The sequence below is a fragment of the Drosophila sulfurigaster genome, chromosome X, assembly GCF_023558435.1.
Source record: "Drosophila sulfurigaster albostrigata strain 15112-1811.04 chromosome X, ASM2355843v2, whole genome shotgun sequence".
Taxonomy (NCBI): domain Eukaryota; kingdom Metazoa; phylum Arthropoda; class Insecta; order Diptera; family Drosophilidae; genus Drosophila; species Drosophila sulfurigaster.
Window position 1 is genome coordinate 26309275 of NC_084885.1, and position 27226 is coordinate 26336500.

The 27226-nt window shown below is 37.4% G+C and overlaps 5 protein-coding genes across 5 annotated transcripts in view; 3 read left to right on the forward strand and 2 right to left on the reverse strand.

Annotated features, from left to right (window-relative positions):
* Nucleotides 1–354: 354 nt before the first annotated feature.
* Nucleotides 355–8020, forward strand: LOC133848033 (innexin inx2). The gene is made up of 2 exons (XM_062283400.1): nucleotides 355–2377; nucleotides 6836–8020. The coding sequence occupies exon 1, from the start codon at nucleotides 1081–1083 to the stop codon at nucleotides 2182–2184; it is 1104 nt and encodes a 367-aa protein (XP_062139384.1). The 5' UTR covers nucleotides 355–1080; the 3' UTR covers nucleotides 2185–2377; nucleotides 6836–8020.
* Nucleotides 8021–20308: 12288 nt separating this feature from the next.
* On the reverse strand, nucleotides 20309–22337 carry LOC133847551 (AP-3 complex subunit mu-2). Its single transcript, XM_062282688.1, has 6 exons — nucleotides 22166–22337; nucleotides 21959–22046; nucleotides 21556–21881; nucleotides 21334–21493; nucleotides 20743–21195; nucleotides 20309–20682 (listed from the first exon to the last, which is right to left on the reverse strand). The coding sequence occupies exons 1-6, from the start codon at nucleotides 22198–22200 to the stop codon at nucleotides 20497–20499; spliced, it is 1248 nt and encodes a 415-aa protein (XP_062138672.1). The 5' UTR covers nucleotides 22201–22337; the 3' UTR covers nucleotides 20309–20496.
* Nucleotides 22338–22739: 402 nt separating this feature from the next.
* On the forward strand, nucleotides 22740–23496 carry LOC133847573 (small integral membrane protein 4). The gene is made up of 2 exons (XM_062282724.1): nucleotides 22740–23111; nucleotides 23174–23496. The coding sequence occupies exons 1-2, from the start codon at nucleotides 22958–22960 to the stop codon at nucleotides 23266–23268; spliced, it is 249 nt and encodes an 82-aa protein (XP_062138708.1). The 5' UTR covers nucleotides 22740–22957; the 3' UTR covers nucleotides 23269–23496.
* On the reverse strand, nucleotides 23463–24950 carry LOC133847548 (zinc finger protein 726). The gene has a single exon (XM_062282683.1). The coding sequence runs from the start codon at nucleotides 24841–24843 to the stop codon at nucleotides 23518–23520; it is 1326 nt and encodes a 441-aa protein (XP_062138667.1). The 5' UTR covers nucleotides 24844–24950; the 3' UTR covers nucleotides 23463–23517.
* A 250-nt stretch (nucleotides 24951–25200) lies between these two features.
* The window catches only part of LOC133847557 (uncharacterized), a 68817-nt gene continuing 66791 nt past the window's right edge, over nucleotides 25201–27226 (forward strand). Inside the window, 1 exon segment of the mRNA XM_062282707.1 lies at nucleotides 25201–25913. Coding sequence (XP_062138691.1) covers nucleotides 25685–25913 — 229 coding nt within the window. The 5' untranslated portion in view covers nucleotides 25201–25684.

Sequence of the window (27226 nt, forward strand, 5' to 3'; positions counted from 1 at the left end):
ACAGGTCTGACTGCAGACACAAAGGCTATGCTTGTGTACGTGCGTGTCCATTTGTGCCTGTCTGAATGTGTGTGTGTGTGTCTCACTCAACAAGATCCACCCCAAAAAAGCAAGTTTACCTGGAGCCACACACATGCACACGCACACGTACTCAGGTACTCTCTGTTGCGCTCTCTCACAACTTGTCTCTCTGCGCGCGATAATATGGAATAGAAACGACTCAGTTGGGTCTTAAGTGCCGCTCTCTCGCTCTCTCTCACCCATACACACACTCAGGAGTAACACTCGCGACCAGCTAGCTGCGCGTTTACTTGGGCTCAGTTTGAATTTTCTATTCGAAGAGTGCGCTTAGTGCCCGCTGCTGTGACGGTGTTTCAAATCTATACAGCACCCACGAACATCAAAAAGAACCACGCAACACACAAACAACAAACGCATTGTTGTTGTTTGTTGGGTTACAATTTTTTTTTGCGTTTTTTGCGTTCTGTTACATTTTGTCGAACAACCAGCAAAGCCGCAGCAGCAGCAGCGGCAGCGCAACAGCATCATTACACACGCATTGCACTCAAAACTACTTGTGAACCAACGTCTTGTTGTTATTGTCGTTTGCTGTGAGTGGTTGAGCGAGGGACCGAGAGAGCGAGCGAGTGAGTGAGTGAGAGTGTATGTGTTTCGTTTCTCATTGTCTCGCGCTAAGTTGAGGATTGAGCAATTGCTGTTCCACGCTTATTCGTTTAGATCAGTACAAAACGAAGAGCTGCGGTAGCAGAGTTGTGCGTCGAGAGAGACACCAGCCAGCCACGAACAACCGAAGAGCGAACAATTATTGGATTGTGTGCTGCATTTGGCCACAGCTGCTCTGATGCTGTTGCTGTTGCTATAGAGCTGCATTAACGAGGCGCACACTCAAGCGTTATGTTGGACAAGTGACGTGTGATTAAAAACCCATCTAAAGCAACAAAATACAAGACTATTAACAAAAACTAAGCAAAAAAAAGAAGAAAACTCAACAACTTAACGCAACATTCAATTCAACTTTAAAAACTCGACGACAAATCTTTTTGTAAAAAGCCAACGAAAATGTTTGATGTATTCGGCTCCGTTAAGGGGCTGCTGAAAATCGATCAGGTCTGCATCGATAACAATGTCTTTCGCATGCACTACAAGGCAACGGTGATCATCCTGATCGCCTTCTCGCTGCTCGTCACTTCGCGCCAATACATCGGTGATCCGATCGATTGTATTGTCGATGAAATTCCCCTCGGGGTTATGGACACATATTGCTGGATCTATTCGACATTCACCGTACCGGAGCGTCTCACTGGCATCACCGGTCGCGATGTTGTGCAACCCGGCGTGGGATCACATGTGGATGGACAGGATAAGGTCAAATATCACAAATACTATCAGTGGGTGTGCTTTGTGCTCTTTTTCCAAGCCATCTTGTTCTATGTGCCGCGCTATCTGTGGAAATCATGGGAAGGCGGCCGCTTGAAGATGCTTGTGATGGATCTCAACAGTCCGATTGTGAACGATGAGTGCAAGAATGATCGCAAAAAGATATTGGTCGATTATTTCATTGGCAATCTGAATCGTCACAATTTCTATGCATTCCGTTTCTTTGTCTGCGAAGCCCTCAATTTTGTCAACGTGATCGCTCAGATCTATTTCGTCGATTTCTTTTTGGATGGCGAATTTAGCACATACGGCAGCGATGTGCTGAAGTTTACGGAAATGGAACCCGATGATCGTATCGATCCCATGGCAAAGGTATTTCCCAAGGTCACCAAATGTACGTTCCACAAATATGGTCCATCCGGAAGTGTGCAGAAATTCGATGGTCTCTGCGTGTTGCCGTTGAACATTGTTAACGAGAAGATCTATGTGTTCTTGTGGTTCTGGTTCATCATCCTGAGCATATTGTCGGGCATCTCGCTCGTCTATCGCATCGCTGTTGTCGTTGGACCCAAGCTCCGTCATCTCTTGTTGCGCGCCCGTTCGCGTTTGGCGGAAAGCGATGAAGTGGAAACGGTGGCGAACAAATGCAATATTGGAGATTGGTTCCTGCTCTATCAGCTGGGCAAGAATATCGATCCGTTGATCTACAAGGAGGTGATATCGGATCTATCGCGTGAAATGGGCGGCGATGGGCAAAGTGCACACAAGCAACCCTTTGATGCCTAAGCGAGCGAGCGAGCGAGTATAATGTTGTGGAGTGCGAGTGGAAGCGAGATGAAACGACGACGATGGCAGAGAACTGAAGAGAGCAATGATGACGACGATGGCAGGAGTTAAAGAAGAAGACGAAACGAAATGGAAATGGAATGGGAATGAGAACGTCGACGAGAGTCGGACCTAGGCTCAGTGCTAGGCGACCGTAAGTTAAACTATTTCCCTCCTCCCCCAACATACACAGCTCCACACAACTCTCACCCACACACACACACACACACATCCATATACATACACTAACTACTTGTAGAGAGATCGAAAGAGAGAGCGAGAGAGAGAGAGAGAGAGTGCGCATGCAAAAGACACAATTAGCTTAAAGTTTTAGTTCATAATTGAAAGCCAACTATAAATCTAATATGCAATTAACTTTATTTTATACAAAATAACGATCTGCTTTTTTTTGTCATCAATTTATAAATACATTTATAACGCTTAGTTTGTATTATGTTTAATTATTTTTTTTTGTTTACTTTAACAACTGCAACGAACAACAAACAAAACAAACAGTAATTAATAAAAATCAAAAAAACACACACACACATTGACAAACAATAAATGGAATACACATGTAAAAAGAGCTTTCGTACTAGAACCACGCGCTTTTCTTCCACCGTCCGCAGCAGCTTAGAGAGCAAGAAGAGAGCGAGAGAGAGAGCCAAACTGCTGGTCTTACGCGCTCATTTAAGCGTAACGCAAGCAGCTCGCTTTGTTACATCTTTTTGTGTTTTGTGCATGCGCGTAAGCGAGACACACACACTAGCAGCGACTGCGCCGTCGACTGCGACGCATGCGTAGCGTCTTGAGTTCAGCTTGACTATGTGTGTATGTATGCATGCATGTGTCCGTCTCGCTTGTACGTCTTCAAGCAACATTCCAGAGTTTCTTCTACTTCTTTTCTGCTCTTTTATTGTTGTTTTTTTTTTTGTAAGTGGATTGGATCTGCATGCAAACTGGTTTGACCAGCAACAACACAAATAACAACAACAACAACAACAACAAGAGCGACTGCACAAGTTCAGGGCGTTTTGCGAGGGCGACTCTTTGCCAACAAGACAGAAGAAGAAGAAGTAGAGAAAGAAGAAGCAGACATCAGATAATTAAGAGAAAATACAGAACACGATATTTTTGAAGGCTCTGCACGAATTATTGCATAGACATTTTGGTTATTACAGGGTATGGACATAGAATCTTTATACAAATTATTGCATAGACATTTTTGTTATTCCAGGGTATTCACTTAGTCTGCTATATTTAAAATAATAACGAAGCATATCAATGCGATTTGTCAATACCCTGTAATCAGCAAATTCTATAATTTTAGTAGTTCTTTACGCTGATTTAATACCTTTTCGTATAGATATACAGATATAAAGCTTTTCTTAAAGCATACTTTAATGAAGATTGTATATTAAAAATATACATACATTCCTTGACAACTTCCATAATCTTTTATGGCACTACTCTGATTGCAGAGTAGCCAAAGTCGACTATCATAAAGTAGCATTTAGTTCAAAATTCCCATTTGATGTTTTTTGTTGTTCTTTTTTCGTTTTTTTTTTCATTTTTATTTCTAATCAGCAATTTTCACTTGCTCAAGTGTCAGCATGTTTACCATGTCAACGTCTTTGCCTCTGCTTCGCTCCCTTTGCTCTATGTCTTCGTCTAAGGTTTGTTTGTAGTTGTTGTTGGTGTTGTTTGTTGTTGTTGTTGTAGTGCGTACATACAATGCCAATTAGAAGTTAGGCAACATATATGTAGTACTTCGCCCTCTTCCGTTTGTCGTAAGTTACTTCGACGTGCCAGTTCCTTATCTTATCAAGTCTTCTCTCTCTCTCGCTCTCTCTCATCGCTTCTCTTTTTTTATTTGAGAGAGTGAAGGCGACGTAACAACAGCCTAAAAAGCAAGTGCTGAGCGTTGATAAGATGCTGATGAGTGTCTGCCTGCCACATGTGGCAACAAGTGATAAAGTGTTGTAATTAACACACATTCATTTCAGATCACTTTGCACACTCACACACAGACACACACACATACTTTTAGACCCCAATTGCAGCTAGATGTACTTAATTTGCAATTAAAGTTAGAGGCATTGCACTTGTTCGGTCTGTTTAAACGGCAGAATACCCTGCAAAAACAATTGTGTAAAATATCTAAATATATTTGTATCTATAAGTGCATATATATTTAGATAAAAAGCATGACATAAGTATTCACTGCTTATTTTATACTCTCTCACATTTCTGCTAGAGAATAATTTCCTTCTCTATATAAACAACAATTTCTTAAACACTTTCAATGCAACTCTGCTGAAATTTTCAGAATATAAAGTCTGTGGCATAATCTAAATAAAAACCAAAGTTTAGCTGATTAGAATTGACTGCATCCAAAATATTGGGTTTTACATAAAGCAGAAAAAATTCAAGAAATAATCGAAAAAGGCAGAAAAGTTAACAATATTATTAGCTGCGTCGGATTAATGAGAAATTTTTTAGCTTAGTAATTAGTAAATAGTTTTTAGTTTATTTTTAGTAACTTTAGCTTTATAATGTTTCTTTATTTGTCTCAGCAAGCCACCAAGCAACCCCTCTCTGTGCGCTTTGTTTGGGTATAGCTTAAACAACAGCGACAATTTATGTTACGCCGCAGAGAAGGGGCAACCTCTGTGGCAGTTACAGCCTCGTCACAATACACACAACATACACCCACATATTTTGTTGTGTTTTTTTTAAAGGCAGACAAACATTCACGCGAGAACTGTGACCGCCAATTTATTGTATAGTATGTAGGTATCAATGAATGGGAATGAAAACTCAGCTACAAAACTGTCGCGAGCAGTTTGTTCTATGAATGGGAAATGACAAAAACAGCCTCCAAAGAAAACAAAAACTAAGCGACACGCGAAAAACGAAAATGAAATTGAAAACGTTAATGAAAAGCATTCGATTGTGTTTTGAAGTTGCTGCAAATGTATTCGCTGTATTATTTTGTTAATGTTATTGTTATTGTTGTAGACACGCACAATGTGTGTGTGTGTGTGTGTGTGTGTGCTGCCGACAGAGAATGAACAGAGAACATCGAGGAAAGAGCAAAAAAAGTCAGTTTATTTGCTCATTTCTATAGCATTTTTAATTGCATTAATTACTTTCAATTAGCCAAAGACAACAACAGCGCAAAACATAGCCAAGTTAATTGGCATTAATAATTGTGTCAAAGTTTAGCGCGAAAAGCCACAAGAAAGAAAGCAGCTGACGTATACGTAATATTACGCATACGTCGCCGAATTACTCGCTCTTTATATAATTTTAAGTGGCACTTACATGCTTTCACTTGCTTCCCCAAAGTGGAACTATAATTACAACAAAATTATTATTTTTTAGGGATTTTTTTTTAGACATTTTGCATGCCTGAAATTATTGCCAAGGTGATAAATAAACATCTTCAAATGATATACAGCTGCTGTTACAGCTCATAAATGCAGCGTTTATGGGCGTGTAACACTTTTTATACCCGCTACCCATAGTGTAGAAGGGTATTTGAACTTTGTGACGGTACGAAAGAGATAGAAGGAGGTATTTTTGATAAGGTGGTATATTTTGTACCAATACAACATTCTGAATATTTCAGTATTTTTTTTAGTATTCTGCATATTTGGTATATTTTGTACTCTTAGATACATTTTAATATATTATACCAGATACAGCCTTCAGTATATTTTAGTATTTTTAGTATTTATCAAAAACACAAAATGCAGTATATTTTGTACTAATACAACCTTCTGACTATTTCAGTATTTTTAGTATTTTGCATATCTGGTATATTTTGTACCAAATACAGCCTTCGGTATATTTTAGTATTTGTTCAGTATTTTGTAGTACTATAACGATATATTAAATACGACATTTGTCATATTTGTAGTTGATTGAGGTATATTATTTCGGTATATTTTAAGAATACCATCGTACTGTTTTTCTTTTATTTCAAATGCAGTGCTCAATATAACAAATATTCGGTATATTTTTAGTATTTATGGTATATAATTTAGTATATTTTAAGATTAATATCACAATGGTTTGCTTTTATATAGAAGGGGTATTAGCCAACTATCCCACAGTCGAGCACACTCGTCTGTAGATTTCTAACATGTTTTTTATTTCCTCCAACTGAGCTCAGCGAACTCAGCTTTCAGTGGCCCTAACTCATTGAAACTTGGTGCAGCTCATGCTTTATGATAGATATAGTAAATTTAAGGAAACCAGTTTGGAAGGAGATAATAGTTACATATATTTTTTGAATATAAGTCTTTATTTTAATTGCGGAAAATTGAAGTATTTGTATCTGGTAAAAGAAGCAGTTAAAAACTTAGGTGAAAATATTTTAGAGTAAAGGTTTTTTTTTTGTTTAAATTTCTTAAGAAATGTTTAAGGAATTTAAATTTCCGACTACAATTTTTTAATGCTTGATGAATTGTGTGTAGAGTGGAGTGTGTCACAAAAGTTTCCGACGAACAATTCATGAATAATTAATTAAATATGCTTCATTGAAAATTGTTTTCGCATTAATTAATCTCAATCAATTATCTTTTTCTTGTTCTTTTCTTTGCAGTTGCACGTAGCCGAAATGAAATGGAATAAGAAAGAGATGGAGATGGGAGAAGAACGAGCAATGAGGAGGTGGGAGAAGGGGGCGTGGCCTTTTGAGCTAATGACGAGCTAATTGAACACACATATCAACGAATTCCATGGTAAACGCTTCTGTTTTGAGTGTTTTGCCGCCAGATTGCAAAACACTTGAAAACATTTTCGAAATGCAACTACAACAATACTAGCCACACACACACACGCACATATATAAACACGCACAATTCACACATAAGAACATAACAAAAAAAAACAAATCCCCACCAGGCCCTGGACTGGCAGCTGTCTATATAAGAAATAAGACAATCAATTAAATAGGCGCTGCTGGAATTCAAAACAGGAACTAAAGCAAAAAACAATAAAAGACAACAATAAGAATTTGATAAATACTTTATGATTATTCTATTTTTTTTTTTTCGTATGCAATAAAAGACAGCAAGCAGTTAAAAGACAGAAGAATAAGAATTTTTTGCTAATACATATTTTTTATACACATCCTGATGAAGATGCAACTGTAGATGCAGATACAATTGTATCTAGATACATTTATATACTATATACATACATATATTTATAATGCAAAAATGCCACATGCGATTAATATTTATGCTAAGAGTTGTGATCATTGATTAAGCAGTTTGTAAACAAATGAAAGAATTACAAAACGATTTGTAACAAGAAAAACAAAACAAGAAAAAAACAAAACAAAATACACAACAACAACAACAGCAACAATAATGATAACAATACAAATTTCCATATACAATACTACATTTTTTTTTTGTATTTGATTTCCAATTTATATAAGCAATAATTATTTAATTGCAATTTAATTACGTTATATATATATTTAAAAAAAAAAAACGCAAAACTATTTTCGCCAGCAATTTATAGTTCATTTTAATTGTACTTTTCAATTTTGTCATATTTCTTCTAGCATTTATTTGTTTAGTTCTTAGGCATTTTAGTTTAGCGCAATTTTTTTTTTTTTTGAAATAAAGACGAAAAAAGAAAACTACTTGAAATATTTTTATAATGCTAATGATAATAATAATGCAAATATATATTTATAAATTGTAACAATGCAGAAATATTCGTATATATTTTTGTATACATAATAAATGTTTAGCTATACAAAAAAAAAGCAAAATGAAAGACTCAAAAGCAATATCTAAAAAGAAGAAAAATAATATAACATAATAAAGAAATACTGAAGACGATTCAGCGAGACATGAATAAATATTTATACAGATACAGAAAGAAGATATGTAAGTGTGCGCATATTTACAAGCCAGCTTGATCTAAGTATATATATATATAAATCTATATATATTTTTAATCGATTTATCGATGATTGCTAACATTTGTAAGATTTTTAAATGCATATTATTTTTTAAAAAACGATTTTTGAATAAAGCAGAACAACAACAAGTACGATAAAAACCACAAAACCAAACACGAAAATCATTTCTTATCTTATCTTTCTATCTCACATCGTTCCCCTTTATTCTTGTTCTTTCTTTAAATAGTACTTTCCACGCTATATTCTATAGATATCTTTTTTTAGCTTTTCACATCGGAGTCGCGCATGCGCAAAAGCAAATAGACAACAAGTGAACCCAACAAAATTCAGTTGAACTCTAGCATCAACAAACCATAAAGCAGTGAAAAATTTGAAACTTTCACGCAATGGTCGCACTTTGAATACTCTACAAACAAAATTATAGCTGGAGGGAAAACTCTTACGAAATTCTTCTAACGAATGGAATGTTAATGGGGAAAACTTTAAGGTAGGTGTGGAAAAGCATTTTCCCAATCGATTGGAGTGGTATATTTTGAATATAGTAGTATATTGATATACCAAATACACATTTCAGTATATTTTTTAGTATATTAGTAATTGAATATATAAATTGGCATATTCTTATAGTTGAGTTCATATTGCTCTTGGTATTTTTCAATTTAGTAGTATATTGATATACCAAATATACACTTTGGTATATTATTTTGAAGTATATGTTTATTAAATTTAATCCACATATTCTAACATTCGAGATTTTCCTTATACAATTGCTTGTCATGGTATAATTTCAATATTGTAGTATATTGTTATACCAAAAATACATTTCGGCATATTCTTTAATATATTTTGATTATATTAAATTGACATATTCTAGCAATAAGACTGTTTGGCTTTTATCTCACGGTCGAGTTCTTATTTACTCTAAATTAATTTTCTCCAAATCCATAATGATATCGATATTCTCCATTTGTTAGAGTATTCAAACTATCCAAATAGCCATAAATTTCAAAGCAAACAACACATTCACGGAATAAACTACAAAGGTTGCCTGCGACTTGCCACTCTAAACAAATCAACAAAATTGTGTGTAGTAAAGTTTACCAGCTACAGTAAACACTGAGAGAGAGATGAATTATTATTGCTGTACAATTTGAGACGAGCTTGAAAAAGGGAAAACATAAATTAAGTGTACAATACTAGCGAGTCTTGACTGTAATAGGAAACACGTGAACTTTATTTGTTAACTGATTAAATTCTAAACTTAATTGAACAAACAAGAGCTGTAGTTAATAACTTGAGGTTTCTAATTTTTTTTTTAAATACTAAAGTTGAAAAATGTGAGTTGAACGTGAATTAATATTATAAAATAAGGATAGAGCAATAAAGGAATTCAAATTTAAATATTAATGGAATCAAAATTTATAATTTACGATCAAAAATTGAATGTTTTAAAAAATTGTCTCAAGTTAACTTATTAACATTTAATTTCGTTCTTTCTTGATTTTTAAGTTTGCATTCAAAGTTAAATGAAAAGTGCATCGTAGCGTGTGTTTACTGTGCACTGCAGCTTCAGCAGTTGCCAGTTGCCAGTTGCAAGTGGAGCGAACAGATGCAATCGTCCGTAGTTGGCAACACGTGTCACGTGTCTTTTGGCTGAGTCAATTGAAAGCGCCAAAAACCCAGTGAGTCAATAACAGAGAAAGAGAGCGAGGGAGGGGAAGGGTGCCAAGAAGAAGCCAAGCAAGAGCTTTATCTGGTTCAATCTTCAATCTGAAATCCACATCATGGTCTAGCATATCGGATTACAACTGCGACACTCGTGCCATTATTGTGACTCGCCCATTATTTGTTTACTCTGGACTTTTGTGGAGTCGTAAGGTTTTTGGTTGCCAATTCTAAGTTGAGAGTTTTCGCTTCTCGTTTGTCATTCGTCGCTGAGTTAGACTGCAAGTATGCCTTGCTTACAGCACGAACAAGCTCAAGTGCACTTACGTAATGCCATCTGAAAGTCCATGTAAACACGATCCAATATGCGAACTATGAGTGATCCCTCAGAACTACACTTGAAAATATTAATACAACTTTTCAATTTGAGATATTAAAAGTGGTTTAACATAGCATTTACAGTGGGAGATTAATAATGAAATAAATTAATTTTAAACTTGTATGTTAAGAATGATAAAGATTTGAAGAACGTTAATAGAAAGCTATTTCAATTTATCTTAATAGCTTAAATTGAAGCTTAAAAGTTGACATACATGTTAAATAGTGGTTAACATTAGGTTAACAGAGCGAGTTAACATTGAGATTAACAGCGGCTTAGGTAATCTAACGTAACATTAACAGTGCGTGTTTAGCAGCAGAATAAAACAATTAAATATGAATGTGATGTTAAAGTAGGACAATGTTAAGATTTTGAAAAATTTGAAGAATATTTTAAGGAATTTATTTGTTTTCATCTTGATCGTTTAAGCTGGGAAAGAGTTGACATTAACAGAATTGTTAACATAAGTAGTAGTAAAGTTAACATTGTGTGACGTGAACAGAGAAGTGACAGTACTCTAAAATTCTATTTTATGATATTTTATTAATCAAAGAAAATTTGGTTTTGCAAACGAAACACTTTACTAAAAATAAAGCTTAAGCTAAAGAAGAAAAGTTCCTTATTTCGAAAATGTTTATTTGCATGTTTCTATATACATTTTTGTATTTTAATTTAATAAAACTAATAAAATGATATAATCAAAAATATTCTATTGGGAAAATATAGCAATTAAATTTTCAACTGCCCCCTAAAACAGATTTCTAAACGTTGATCTGTTGACATTTGCAAAGTAAACAATGAGTGCAAAACGTTGCTATAAATATCAATAATCGATAATTTGCTGGTCATATCGATCGATGATGAGCATAAATGATGGGCAATATTTCAATATTTATGGCAGTGGGCTATCAAATGCAACAATTGCTCAATTTGTGGCCACACATTTCTCACATTCCAATTGCAAATTGTAACTTGCTGTTGACCTGTAATAAAATTGTTTGGGGCGGAGGCGAAGGCAAGTGCGATTTTATGTCATAGGCGCGTTCCCAGTTCTGTAATCCACTTGAATTTCGCTTTTCTTTATTTATTTATTTATGTTATTTATTTATTGAGGGCACGCCTGGACAATTGTGTGTCTGTCTGTGTGTGTGAGTGTGTGCGAGTGCGTTTAATTCAATTTGATATGCTAATTTGCTTGACCAGACGTCGCAAACATTGCCTTAGCTTGTTGTTGCCTCAAGCTTCTGCTTGTGCTACCTTGCAACAAAATGAACGATATCAGGTTGACATGCCAATTGCCACACTTTCAATTGGCAGCGCGCTTTGCTTGCGTCATGTGTCTGCATATACACTATCTTTTGCACTGTTGCGTCACGCGTTATGCGACAGCCCCCCAAAAACGGGGAAAAGGGGAAAAGTGTGGGGTGACTGACTGCTTCAATCATGCAATCCGTCTGGCTGTCTGTCCGCCACTTTGATGCGATAAAACTTGGTAAGTTTTAAAGCTACAGCTGTCAAATTTATAGTGCACACTCCTTTGGCATTTAAGTGCATTTATACGATTCGTTTTCCTATATTTTCTTTCATAATTTGCCACAATTTACAGGGTATACGTTTTTGATTGATTATGCACACAATTTGGTTATGTCCACAACTAACTGAACCCCACTGTTAAATTTAGAGAACAGTTTTTGATTCGAATTGAATTGGAAATGAGAATTGAATGGGGTGGCATTATTGCGAACTGGGAAACTGGATAGCTTGATAGCTGATCAAATTGAGCTTGAGTTTTATAAAGAGCGTAAACATAAAAAAACAACAAACGAACAAAGAGAATAAACAAAAGCTGACGACTAAAAAACCATAACAATAAATCTGACAAGTCAAACGATAAAAAAACACAAAAGACCAGCCCAAAAAACGAGAGAAGCGAGCGAGCGAATCTGACAGAAGAAGAATACCCTGTACAAAAAATGCTATAGGAAAAAAGATATTTAATTACAGTTAGGAATAGATATAATAATAATTAAACTAAAATGAATTACAATAGTAAATATATAAAAATAATAAAAAGTATTTTATCTCAACTACATTTAAAATAAAAAGTCTTGATTTAAGATTGTTTCAACCTAAAAATCTTATTTCAAGATTGTTCTTTTAATATGGAATATATCTTAAGCCAAGATTTTTTCAATCCTGAGTTTTTGCTCAGTGTGTAATATTAAAATTAACTCAAACCTGTGAATTGAGTTTTCTTTTCTTTGCGATTCTTCATTACAGAACAAAAGCTACTTCAAGTCCATCATACCCAATGCCTTGCGTTCAGCCTACAGAATTTTTTCGCAAAGCTTTTAAATAACTAAATTGTGTCGAAAATTAAGGGAGAGCTAGCCACGTTCATACTATGTGCCTACTATATATCAGTATATAGTATCTGTTTGTTTGGGGCTATCAGAGGTTATGCAACTTGTGACCGCCGCCGCCAGAGGTCGCCACGTTGCGTTGATTCGCGTTTATGCAACACGCGTTTAGCGTTTTCTTTCTTTCTTTCTCTGTGTTTTGCGCTTTGCCAATTTGTTTAGATTGAATTAAAATTACAATTTATTTACGCCATTTGGCGGCACATTTCATTTCGTGACGAATTAACCTTTTAACCACTCAAGGTCAACAGGGGAAGAGGGCAGAGAGAAAGGGAGTTCTCTTTAGCTTTTGAAATTATTATTCATTCGTTTATTTTTGGGGGCAGCTTGAAGTGTTTTTTTGACTTGATTTCAATCGGGAATCTTTGTTGTTGTTGCTATTGTATTCTGAACTTCCCTAAAACAAGAACAGTCAACGCTTCCTTTGACGTAACGCCCTTTGTCTGTAAGTCCCGGAAGTTCTCCTGATCACTTTCTCAAGGCAAACCAAAATTTCCAATATATTCGCATATTTTTGTAAATACATTTTTCGGCAACATTTCCTACTTAAATTATTCCATACAAATGGTCAATGAGGTATTTACATTTTTTTTTAAATGACATTACAATTTTTTCTTTACTGGTTTTATTTAAAGATGCACAATTTCTTAATATTATATAAATTCTATTCTAATTATAAGTCATGCAATAATAATAATAAAACGCTTAATTAATTAGTTGCTTTGGCTGACAATCTGGTATTTTTTGAATGTAGTACTTTATCAATATACCAAATATAGCTGTTGGTATAATACCGCACTGTTATGTGCGTGTGTGTGTTGAATTGCATTAATATACCAAATACAGGATATTAATGGGTATATTTTGAATGTAGTACTATATCAATACTTATTAAACTTTGGAATTAATTTTTGAATTATCTAAAATTAATACTTAGTTTTCAATTCAATAGTTATATTTCCTTATTATATATTTTAATTTGATATTTTTAGATTATTTATATTTTCCTCAGCCTTTCTCTCTCTCTCTCTGTATAATATTTAATCTTCTCAGATCGTAATAATGACAATCTGAGCTAATTTGATTATAGTGATTGTCGAAGTTTACGATCGGCAAATTATAGAGTTGTAACTGCGATGCGTCCAGCTGTGTTAAATGTGAATCGTGTGAATTTTTCCATTTGTTGAATTTTTTGTAATTTACGTTCGAGTTGTTTTTCTCCTTTTGTGTGTGTTTGTTGTGGCAATAAATCAATTAACCAAATGGTAATTAAATGTGCCAAGTTTTTAGCATAGTTCTAGCTGTCTTTTCCCCGTTCCATTTTGACATCTTGATATTTGCATTTACTTATCATATTTGGCGATTTGGCGACGACAAATTATCATTATCATTATCGTGTCGCACATCTAAGCCTAACACTTATATATCAATCTATTTTAAAAATATTGATTAGCATAGCTCGACCATCGCTCTCTTCCTCTTTCACTCTCTTTTCCTCTCTCTCTTTTGTGCCTCGATTTTTGGTTTTGTTTTGTTCAATTTGTTAATTGTTTATCATCGTTGACTTTGTATGCAAAATCCACATTTTTCAATTACTTCTTTTCGTTTTTTTTCGTTTATTCACAAGTGAGTGAGTGTGAATCACAGCGTGTGTGTGTGTGTGTGGGAGCGTGTGAATCTTTGTGCCTTTTTTGTTTATGCCACATTTGACATGTTTGTTGTTCCGATTGCGTTTAATGAGCTCACAATAAAGCGAACCCTTGCTCCAGCTCCCTCTGACTCACATCTCCCTCTCTCTCTCTCTCTTTCTCTTTCTCTCACATACAGTCCTACCTCTCCCCTCTTCCCCCTTTAATTCCCACCTCTTCCCTTTTGTTGAACAATAACGTTTACCCTTCCAAACAATGTTTCGATTTGCGCTCATTTCCCAACTGTTCCAAGCTGTGCTATATACGATCTGCAAAGCTTTATATAACTTCCACTTTTCACCTATTCATAGCTGTTCTACTTTGGGCATTTGCTATTGTTTTGATCTCTTGTAAAATTGAGAATTTTGCTACGTTTGTTGTCTTTATTTTGCGGAAGTTTCAATCGTTTTTAATAAGTGCAGCAGCGATAAATACTAAAATATTCAAGCAACATACCCTGGGTAGGTAAATAAAAAAATACAATAAGAATTTAAGAATTTATTTGACCCTTTATTTCACTTAAAATGAAGAGAGTCTTTTAAATTTGTTTTTCATTGGAAAAATGCATTAAAATTCGAAACTGATTTAACATACTGTATCTGTAGTAGTCTTTTAAGCGAGTAACATTGATAAAAGCCATTTTACTAAAGCAGAAAACTTTATTATAATGATTAATATTAAATTAAATTCTATGCTTATCATACTACTCGCACATTTACAGGGTATACAAATATATTATTTTTTATATTTATATATATTATATTATATATATATTCATTTCAAATTATGATACATGATTTATTGATATACATTACTAAATTTATTATTGTAATTGAATTCAATGCTCAGTCCATCATAGCCAGCTCGCACATTTCCAGGGTATAAGTGGGCAGCCAACTAAACAGAGGCGTCAACGTCTGCCGTTGCAATTTAGCGTGTGGATCTCAAATGCCCCGTCTGCCATCTGTCCATCTGTCATGTGTCTCTTTGTCCGTCCATTTGCCCTCCTCTACTATATGTTATTTGAGGCCAATCAGCGTTTCTAATTAGCCGGCCAGACGCTTATTAGACTTTGGATTTTGGCCAGCAGCTTCAGGTTTCAGCTTCAGCTTCAAACTTGCAGCTTAGTGCACATTTTTTTTTTTTTGTTGCTTGCATCTTGTTTCAACAACGCAAACAACAATTTTGCAGTTCAAACATTTGCACAGTGTCAGCGAACAAGTTGCATAAATTATTAATAATATTGAACACAAAATTGCAATTGCAATTGCAATTGCACGATTCATTGGACAAACAACAGAAACTACAGCAAATGATGTGGGAAAACCACAGAGAGCAAGAGTGAGGGAAAAGCAAAGCAAATACAAACGTTGCCTGCTAATGACAAATGCATGTTGCCTGTTGATTTCGCTGTTGATTTTTCAAATATGCCCTAACAAGCTGAGACTCTCAGCGAACATATCAAAGATAAGAGCACGATTGCAGATGGCATGAAGGTGTCGCAAGAAAAGGGTGGAGAAGAGAAGCGAGGGGAGGCAAGCTGGTGGAACTTGTTGGAGCGCACTCCAGGGTCGTCTGACCCTGACAATCCATTCAATAGTTGCCACACAAGACTTCAATGAAACGTTGCTTTTTGTTTGGAAAAAACACATTCTGATTTGAAAGTAAATTTATGTTCTATGAAGAAGTTGCTATTTTAGAACAAGTGGGAAAGTCGAGTGTACTCGACTGTGAGATACCTGCTACCTATTTTGAATAAAAGCAAAAAAGTATTCTTAAAATAATAAACATATACACAAGGGTATATTTGGTATATTGATAAAGTACTACATTAAAAATATACCAAATGAATATACCACAAAAATACTGAAATATATCAATATATTTGGTATACTAATGTTTCCCATGTTATTTAAGTGTCAAACAGTATTACAATTAAAACTATACCAAATTAATATACCGCAAAAAATACGAAAATATACAAACTGGTGTATTTGGTATATTTTTAAAGTAATACGTGCGACATATACCAAAATTAATATACCACAAAATACTAAAAATATGTCATGGTCTATCGTTGGTATATTGATATTGTACTACATTCAAAATATACCGTAGAGTAGATAATATAACAGATTGAATAAAGATGCATCTTGTTGCTCTTGAAGAGCACTTTTTTATTGCAGTTAGGAATGATTTTGGGAATTATTTTTCTGAACGAATTCGTAGCTGTAACTTTCTTACTTGATTTGTTTATTTCTCAGTTTTTATAGAAGGAATTCAAAGTTCAATATAAGCAAAATTTAAATTCTTAATTATACTTACAATATTACATTGTTTTTTTGTATTTCATATTGTTGAAGTAGTATTATATTAAAAGCATTATACATCAATTTTACTGAAAGTAGAATTTATTTAGAAGAAGCACGCTCAAGAGTATTGCAAGTATCTGAAATGCTTGCAATGCTTTTGACTATTTGATTTCAAACAAATGTGCAACTTGCGTGGTGTTGTGTTAAAAGGGCGTGGCAAAGTGTGCTGCCAGCAATTGCCTTTGGTTGGAAATCACTTAGCACTCCACAAAGAGTCTGAGTTTGCTGAGTACATTATGAAACTGGAGCGTAGCCAAGCGGAATTCCATTGGGAGCTTAACTCTGAGGTGGAGACACGTTAATTGGCAAACTAATCAAGTTGCACCTGCTGCACTTGTTGCACAGCGTTTCTGTTGTGTTGCAAGTGTGGCTCATCAAACACACAGCACAGTGCTTGCAAACAGTCTGTGTACAAGTCGTTCAACAAACATTTCATTAGTTTACACATATTTACTCAGTTTTAATCAGTCACGATGCTCTTGATTTGCGCAAAGTGTTGCGCTGCTCTGGTAAATAATTTATTTGCATTTGTTGATCGTTGAAATCTATGAGATTTCTTACGAGTTATCAGCTGAAAGTGAAACGCGGTTCAGGGTTATAGTAGAACAATTTCAAAATACAATTTTGGCTAACATTCTTTCAGACAATCACTGGAAATTATACTAGCTATGGTTAATAATTCAAATGTATAAGTTAAACTTTCTTCGGAACTAACATTCAAGAATGCAAATTTTTTATAATAACATATTTTTGTGTAAAATTGGATTTTTATAAGAACTTAAACGATTTTGGTATATACCATATTTAGTTATGCTCTAAAGTAGTTTATGATTATTCTATGCATTTGCATCTGTAAACTAAAATTACTATGTTATAAAAGAAACAGTAATGAGCGTGAAGAAGATAGATTGATGTATCTCAACCTTAACAACCTTATATATTTTAACAAATTGCCAGCGTTGAAATGATTTGCAAATGATTTAAGACACAGCTCTTAACTCAATTTCAAGTTGCTGCTTGTTGCTTGCTAAAAATAAGGTGCAGAAAAAACAAATGATGACAAAAAAGTGGAAGGCAAAGGTGTTGAACTGGTTCAGAATTGGGTTAGGTGCAGTTAGGGCAACAGTAAGAGGAGAAGAGAAAGAGAGAGCAAGACAGAGAGAGAGTGAGAGAGAAGCGGCGCCTTGTTTGCTGCGAGTTGCCAGAACAATCCTTTGACTGTACTCAAAGTGAAGAGAATGAGGTGCTTAAAGGTGTTCTAAAGGAGAGAGGAAGAAGGCAGCAGAAAGAGAGGCAGCGACAGAGAGAGAGAGAGAGAAAGAGAAGGAGAGTGGGGAGCTTAAACCAGTTTCGACTTTAAGTTAAATTGCCACTAAGCGCTGTGATTGTCATATGTAAATAAGTTGAAGTTGTCAGAGACGCGAGTGTATATATGTACTATATAAAGTGTAAGTATTTATTGCTAAATGTTAACAATTGCAGCAATGACAAGCATTTCTCGCCGCACAATTGTTATAAATATTTAACGAATTTTCTTAAAACGATTAACAAAGCAAAACTGTGAACGTTAATTGAACGAAAAACGCCGTTGAAATGTGAGAGAAACAAAAGACTTAGGCAACGAACTTGGGGTCGGGGCTAATGAGTCTAGGGCTCAGCATGTGGCATGCCACATGCCACAACAAAAGCCAAAACTCGGCTATTTGCTGCGACTTTGCTTTCCCACGCTCGCGATTTTGGCCAAGTTAAAAGCGCAGCTCAGACGAAAAGTTAACCATCGAGCGTGTGTGTGTGTGTGTGGCAGGTCTTGTCTAGCTGGCAACAAGGCGTATCCTCGCATTTTTGGTGGCGCTTGTTGGCTACCGTTCCACGCCGCATTCGCTAGAATCCAAAAATCGGAAAGAAACCGGTTGGCAAGCAGCAAGAAAAAAGACAACAAAAACAAAAACTGCACAAAGTGCAGATAAACACAAAAACACACACACGTAACACATACAGTATGTATTCGATATGTGTGCAAGAGAGTCAGCAGAGGCAGCAGAAAATCAAAATCAAGTTTTGCATTTTCATTTCAATTTATTGCTTGCTTTTTTTTGATACCGGCTAACCTTAGGTTAGAAGGGTATTATAAGCAGAAGGAGATATCTCCGACACTATAAAGATATATAGCCATGTCCGTCTGTCTGTCTGTCCGTCCGTATATACACCTAGATCTTAGAGACTATAAGAGATAGAGCTATAATTTTTTTTCGACAACACTTATAAAGCTTGCACGAACACTAAATTTGTTTCAAATTTTTGCCACGCCCTCTTTCGCCCCGGAAATTGATAAAGTGTAAGGTGACAAGTGTAATTTTGAAGCTAGAAGTTTTTTAAGAAATACTTGTGTATGGGGAAAAATTCCCACTATAATCCGATCTTAGTTGCGTTGGCTGATAATCTAGTATATTTTAGTACGTTATGGTTAATTTTAAATGCATTACTATGTCAATATACATACCAAATATAGCCCTTGGTATATTTTAGTATTTTCAAATGTAGTACTTAATCGATATACCATATATACCCTTTGATGTATTTAAGTTTTTTGTGCGTTATATTTTTGGTATATTTGTAGAATATATTTTTTATTGTTAATTGGTAGCGGGTATCTCATAGTCGAGTACACTCGACTGTAGTTTTCTTACAAGCTTTTTTTTGTTTGCTTCATTTATTTCGTAGGTTTGTTGCTAAGCGACTGGCGAAGTTGCAACTTGATTTCCAGTCAAGTGGCGAACAAGATTCTGTAGCCAGTTTTAAATATGGCGACGCTGCAACACACACACACACAGATAGAGTGTGTAAGAGAGCGGCAGCTTGCATACAACACATTTTGTATACCCCGTAACTGTGCAAAAGTTGCTAGGTTTGCTACGATCAGGCAAAAAGATTTGAGTAAACTTAATATCTTAAGTTCTTATCTTTAGAAGGTCTAAGAATTTGTTGTTAAACATCAGCAATTACAGATAACAATTTTATAAATTGTTGATAAATTAGAAACACAAAATACCGCATTCAATTTCATAAAATAATATCGTTTATTTATATGGGGAATATATGTATCTACTATAAAAGATATTTGAAACTGTAAAATTAGAAAACCAAATCACAAAGTTAATAAACAAAAAATGTTGAACAGTTTAAATTATGCTAGCGGCATCTATCGGTCGTTGCTGAAGGTCCACAAATTGTTCACAAAATAATTGTGATTACTTTTGATGAAAGCGTTTACTTTTATTTATGTAGAGATTATATACACTATTCTCAATTAAAAAACATAACAAATGTATTCTCCAAATATATTAAGTTTATGTGCATATTTCATGAAAAAGGCAAAGATATTAAACAAAAAAGCTACTAAGAAAGCAACGCACGTAGTGTTAGCGCCATCTAGTTGTCGTGAATGATTTTGGTTCATATGTGTATGTATCTGTAAGGCGAGCATGTTCAATTAAAGAGATCTTTTAAGTATTTTGAACAAATCTATTCGGTTTGCGCAAAATTCGAATATAAATATTTGTCGCACTAAAGCATTCCCCCAAAATGTAGCTTGAAAAAGAATTAAACAAGCATTTTTGATGTCAAAAAAAAGATGGATTATAATAATATAACATTAGTTTACAGAGATTAGTGAGACACACAGTACAATTCGTATGCTGGAAAAATGAAAACTTAAAAAATTGCCTTTGTTCTTTTTCTTGTTGTACACTTAATTAAAGCTTAGTAAACTGGCAGGCTGGGCGTGGCGGCGTGGGCGTGGCTACATGCGCACCTGGAATTTGCCAGCTTTGGTTAAATACTTGACGCCCTTAAAAGGCTTGTACTTCTCGCCATACATATCGAGGCGATTCACTTTGAGCCCCGAGACGGCAAGCTGTGAGATTTGGAATTGCACATTGATCGATGGATTCGCATCGATGTTTGTGCTGCCCGGCATTATCGACACCTTGAAGAATGAAAAATAGTTAGTTAATCAAATCATATAGAGTATATATCAATGATTTACCGATCCACGTATGTTAGGCAACTTGGAGACATCGATGCGTCCCACATCCCAGGAGAGCGTTTTGCTCACCGAATCGAACGTGTATTTGCCCTGATTCGGTGTCAGCAGACAGTTGAGCACACACTTGGGCATCGTCAGCTCCAGCTTCACCTTGTCCACAGTGCGCCCGAGCGTGTTCCTTGGCCCAATCGTCAGGTCGAGGCGTCCCTGTTCACCCGTCTTAATCGAAAAGTTGTGCCGTATGTAGATGGGAATGGTCACCACCGATGGCTGATACGATTGATACGACATCAATCGGAAATTGCCGTCGGGCGGTATAAACGAAAGCAGACGTTCGGCCTCCCAACGCTTGAAGCGCACGCACGGATGGAAGGAGACGTCGTCGAATAGACGCGGATTCATAAACGACAGCGTCAAGTCTGGCATACCCGACAGCTTAATGCAGCAATCGATCTAAAAGTGTAGAGATATAATTATTAAGAGTTATATTATGTTCGAAATTTCAGCATTCATTTATTTTGGAGTAAATATCACAAAACTAATCCCCATTCCCTGATTTAATACATTAAGAGTCTTTCTGCTTTTACTTACATGTCCCTGAATCTCGGCAAACACCGTGGATCCCGATTTATCGATGATGGCGTCCACCTCCTCGATGACATCGAAGTAGGCCTCATTGTTGTTGTACCGCACTCCGCTGCGTCGCCAAGGAATCGCCGACAATTGACCCGAGGGCAACGTGGTGCTCACACTGCAAATGAAAAACCATAATTAAGCTCGAGAAGATTGCTCTAGTTGAAACTTAAGACAGACTTGCTTTTGCCGGTTACAGTGTTGGCGATGGTGCGCAATATGTTTGGCGGTTTGATTAGCTCCTTGAGTATGTTGCTCTCGGTGGCGAGGGGGAAACCATTGTCGAGCATCTCGTCAAGCAGCTCATAGACAACTACATAGTTATCCTTAATCACCGACTCGGAACAGTCGCCGAAATAATCCTGGAATGTGTCAACGACGCGATGCAGAAACTCAATCACGAACAATGGAGGCACTTCCTGTTTGCAGGCAGCTACCAAGGAGACGCTGTCTCTCTGCACGGTGATCAGGTAATAATGAGGCGTGGCAATCACGGGCGGCACATCCTGCAAGAATTAGTCAAATTTAAGCTGCTCGGTTTTTGCTGACATGTTTCGACGCGTTTGTTGCAAACGTGGCTTACGTATGGAGCGGCTCGCTGGGCGTCGAGAAAGTATTCGCAAACGGAGCGCGACACAACGGAACGCCAATGCTTCTCCAGAAAGACTTCGCTGTGGGTGCGAGAGTGAGACAGCGCGATATAGAAAGAGTGGGGGAGATTTTGTTTTCAATGCTTTTTCACTCATTGCAGTGATAAGACGGCATATTGTATGTCCGATTGGTTGCTTACCCGCTGCTGTTTACAATGAACAGACTGTGTATCATAATTGTTGTTCGTTCTTTGTCTGTTGGCTAAGTATGCATAAATCTGCAGATCGATGGCATCCAATTTTTCGCCAATAAAAATAAATAAATAGAATGTGTTTACGTGTTTAACACAAAAGTTGATACACTACGCTAACGTAAGACTGACAGCTGTTGTTAGACACAAAATGACGTAAAGGAGAAGCAAATTTGCGCAGCTAACGCAAAACGGAGCACCCGTTAAGCAAGGAAAACGATTAAAATATGTTCTAAGTATCTAGCGAAAAATATTCAAGGCAGAAGTTTAAACTATCTAGCGATACATTTTCAAAATATGACTATTAACGGGAGTGACTCATGGGAAGAAGATCTTCAGCTCATTAACGTCTTTGACAAAGTTAAATACATTGTATCAATCAATGTAGGCATGTAAGGTGAAGTTAACAGCTGTTGGCGTAAGCGAGCACTATTTTACGCAACTGACGCAAAACGGAGCGTACGCCAAATGTAAAGCTAACATCTGTTAACAGGTAGAGCGAGAAAAGTTGTGGAGGTGTTTAACGGACGACTGTTAAACAAAACAGCTGAGCTGAGCATGGGAATGTGGCTTTGCTCTTATTGTTAAATTTGTGTATTAAATTGTTAAGCACAAGTTGCTTTATTAACACCGAAGTGTGCGGCAATTCACTGCCTCAAATCTGTGGCGGCAGACACAGCGTTTACACAGCGCCCTGGGCAGCGAAACTGAAAAGCCGCCCCACGCTTACATAATCGCCCAATGAGTTTGCACAGCAATTTGGTGCGACGCTTCCTCGACAATTGGCCCGGCAAGCGACGCTTTGGCATCTATCGCTTTCTGCCCATCTTCTTTGTGCTGGGCGCCGCACTTGAGTTCTCCATGATCAACTGGACGGTGGGCGAAACGAATTTCTGTAAGTAACAAGAAGCGAAAACTGATTGGCCTAAATTGATTCTAAAATATGCTTGTTTTTAGATCGCACATTCAAACGTCGCCAGGCAAAGAACTACGTTGAGGATCAGGCTCATATAGAGCAACTGCAGCAACAAGCAAAACAGCAGCAGGAATAGGCAATTAGACACAGCTTAACGATGCCCGCTGGCGTCTCGTGGGGACAATACATGAAATTCTTGGGCAGCGCAATGCTGGCCATGATGGCTGGTTCCCAAGCGGTTCACTTGTACTTTAAGCCGCTGGACGATCTGCCCGCGTACATAGCCAAGGAGCAGCAACAGCTGCAGCACCCAGAGAAATCTACAAACAGTTGACTTGCAAATTAAAACATTTGATTTATTATACACGAATTTGTTTTTCGAAGCTCATTTGTTGAGCAGCTTGTCGTGCACCTTGCCGTGATTCTTGAGGCACGTCTGCTGTCGGAATGCCTGGCCACACACCTGGCAAACGTACGGCTTCTCCCCGGTGTGTATATACTCATGATGCCGCAACGTTTTACGCGATGCAAACGATTCGGCGCAATACTTGCAATCGAAGGGTTTCAGCTTCAGATGAACCGCACGAATGTGCGCCTCCAGTTCGAATTTGCGGGCAAACAGCCGGCCACAATGTTCGCAGGGCATCTTGTCGTTGCTGTGCATCAGCATGTGCTGGACGAGCATAAAGCGCTTCGCCATGCGACGGCCACACACCTGACACTCGTGCAGCTGCTGCAACTCATCGGGATCGGAGCTTGCCGCCGCATGCTGTTGCATGTTGTGATACTTGAGGGTGTAGCGGGAATGGAAATGCTTTTGACACAGCTCACAAAAGTGTCGCTCACTATCTCGAGCGTTTGCTGCCGCCTCCGCTGCCGTTGGATGTTTGGTGCGCCGGTGATACTTAAGATTCGCCGTCTGATTGAACGTGGCACCGCATTGTTCGCACACATATTTGCGTGCCGCACCCGGTGGCAAGCTGGCACTGTGCTTCAGCCGTTTGTGCTTCTGCATGGCAATGCAACTGATGTAGACGCGTTCACAGCCGGGATAATCGCAGGGATACGATCGCTTGTGGCTGCCATGAATCTCCTTGATGTGTGTGTAGAGGCCGCCCATAAAGCTGTAGCATTTGTCACAGCGATCACATTGAAACGGCCGTTTGCTGCCCTCGTGCACCTTGCGTATGTGCGCCTGCAGTGTCAGATTGTGGGCAAAGCAGTGACCACACTGCTGACACTTGAAGCTGTTCTTGAGGCCTTTGTAGCGCCTCTGTTGCACCTGCTCTGGGGCAGGTGGTTCATCAAATGGATCTGGTTGAGGAGCATTGTCGGCAGCCGCAGCAGCGTTGTCATCCTCTGTTTCCAGCGCTGTCTTGTCCAGCATCAGGTCATCCGTTTTGTGCTCCTCGTAAACGATTTCAAAGCTGGCAGTTTGTTGTTTGTTCTCCCTTTGCGATTGCAGCATGGCCAACAGCTGCTGGCGACTGTTGCGTGCCTGCTGCTGAAACTGCTCGTAGCTCAGCAGCAGCTGGTGGCACGCGTTGCATAGTCGTTGCGGCAACAATTCGCAACTCAATTCATCCGGCTGCCAATCGAGATGACGCTGCAGCAACTCGTGCAGCTCCGGGTTCACGTTTGTGCCTTCACTTCCAGTCTCCATGGGATGTAGACACGTCAGGCATTTGTCGCCACTAAGTAGCGTACGCATTGTTGCAACCACAACACGACAGAAGCATCCAAATGCAAAAAGTACACAAAAAAAACGTATGGAAATCTGATTGTCAACAGCGGCGCAACGGTGGCGCAACAGCGGGCGAATGTTGCCACCGCGGGCAAAGTAAACAAAATACTCAGCAGCGGCACAACGGTGACGCAACAGTTGTACACTGTTAATGCACATAAGGTTGCCACTCTAGCCATGAAAAGAACAGTGGCTCAACGGCGGCGTAACAGTTGCCGGCGCCAACTTAACATCGCTCGATGCCAAGATTTTGCTCCTTACGCGAAACGCGAAAATCAGTCAAGTGCGTGTAATTTGCGGTTCATATAATTCTTTAATTTTAATTGCGGTGTTGTAAATAACGTGTAAATTATGGTGAAACAGTGCTGGCCTAATTCTAATTGGCCACACAAGTGTTGTGTTCGCCCTCACAGTGCGCGTGTGTACGTCTTAACAGCGGCGGTGTTACCATATCGGGTTTTGCCGTTTTACGGTTACTCGGGTTTGTTCGTGGTCGACATGTTGTGCTTTCTGTGTGTGTTTTTTTCCTTTCGGTTTTTTGTGTGGCGCGCGCCAAAGCCATTTGCGCGTCCAATTGGTGGCACAGTGCTCAGTTGCATGCTGCCATTCAACAGCAGCGCAAGCAGACGCACGCAAGCAGATAAAACGCAAGTGTTTGTGAGTTCTATTCCTTTTTTGGCGCGCAAAAGTCGCAGTCGTTATTGTTGTTATTATTATTGTTGTTTGCTAATTGCAGAGTGCATTTGCAAAATTAATGTGACAAGTGACACAACAGGAACGCGAACATTTGTTTGTTAATTAATTGTGTATGTGCTGTGACTCGCCACTTTATTTTGTTTTCATATTTTTGTTCAAGTGTGTAATTGTGTTGGTGTTCAAAGCAAGTATACAAATAGAAAACAATGTAAATCGCGTTGCAATGGCGTTGAGCAGCCGCAGTAGATATTCACATTACAACAACTACAAATCCCTGGGCGTCGCCAGCACGCAACTCCGTTGGCTGGATTGCTTCATACGGCTCTGCTTGTTTACACGAGGTATGTAAGTCGAATGCGGCGCACCGCATTACACAGTGCGTATACTTAATTTATGTGCGACACCAAGAAGAAGCAGATCTTGCTGTACTTGCAACACAAATCTGTGTTGCCTTTTTTGGGGTTTCCGCTCTAACATCACTTTCTCACCGTTCAATTGAATCAACAGCTGCTTCATAGTGCATTACAATTTCGCTACTTTCAGGCTAAATTTTAATTTAGCTATATTGAAAGTAGTTCAGCCTTTTTTTGATAAGGAAATTTAATTGAAGGAATTAAATTAGAAAAATAGAGATATATGTTTTTAAATATATTTAAATAATATATTTGAAAAATATTTCTTTGTGCCGAATATTACGAATGTGTGATTCAATTTTTTAACTGGATTGGAATTTGCCAGCAATTGGTTAGCTTTGAAAGCATTCACTTTACCATTATTCTATACTGGGATAATTGTAATTTTGTTACTTTTCATTCAAATAAAAAAAATATAGAATCTTGTTATGTTTCATTGTGGGTCAATTTTGCATCTCTAAAGAATTACTTTTCATCACTTTGTGTATCATATTGCATCTCTAAAGAAGCAATTTCAATTCAATCTTAAAAATATAAACTTAGGAACAAATAATAATTACGATATAGAATTTTGGTTTCCTAAATATTATAGCTTTTATAGCTACTTCGATATGCTAGGCCTGATTAGCAGGCAGCACTGCTGCTTTCCGTTTATGTGTAAAAGGCAAATGCTATTAATATGCCCACAAAATATTGCACATTTCGAGTATCGCAAGCTGTTGCAACTTTCAATTCTCAATCTTTGGACTACAAACAATGAGAGACAAGCGAATTGTCTAAAGATAATCTGTGGCAAAGTGTGAATACCGAAAAACTTTGTCCGGACTTGCTTCGACGACTCATAGTCAAAAAATAAAAAGAGTTCGCTTGAACCATAAGCTGACTTTTGATTGACCAAACGGGTTTGCTGGCCAAGTTTTTCCACCATGATGATGATGATGATGTGGAAGATGCTGCTGATGACGTTAACGATGTGTGAAGGGTCATTTTGCCTTCATTCAATTACAGCAAACTTTTCGAAATACTTGTATCCTCAACTTTTTCCACGCTGATCTCGTCGTTCACTTGCCAGTTGTTATGCAGCTCGAAGCAAAGTCTCAGAGATTGAGATTTAGCATCGCAGTGTATAAGGGCTTTAACTGTCAGCTAAGCTAAGTGATTTAACGTTAGTTTAGTAGTAGCAAATAGTTGGCAAAAAGCAAAGGAAATCAAAACGTACTAAAGACTACTAATGCAGCTGG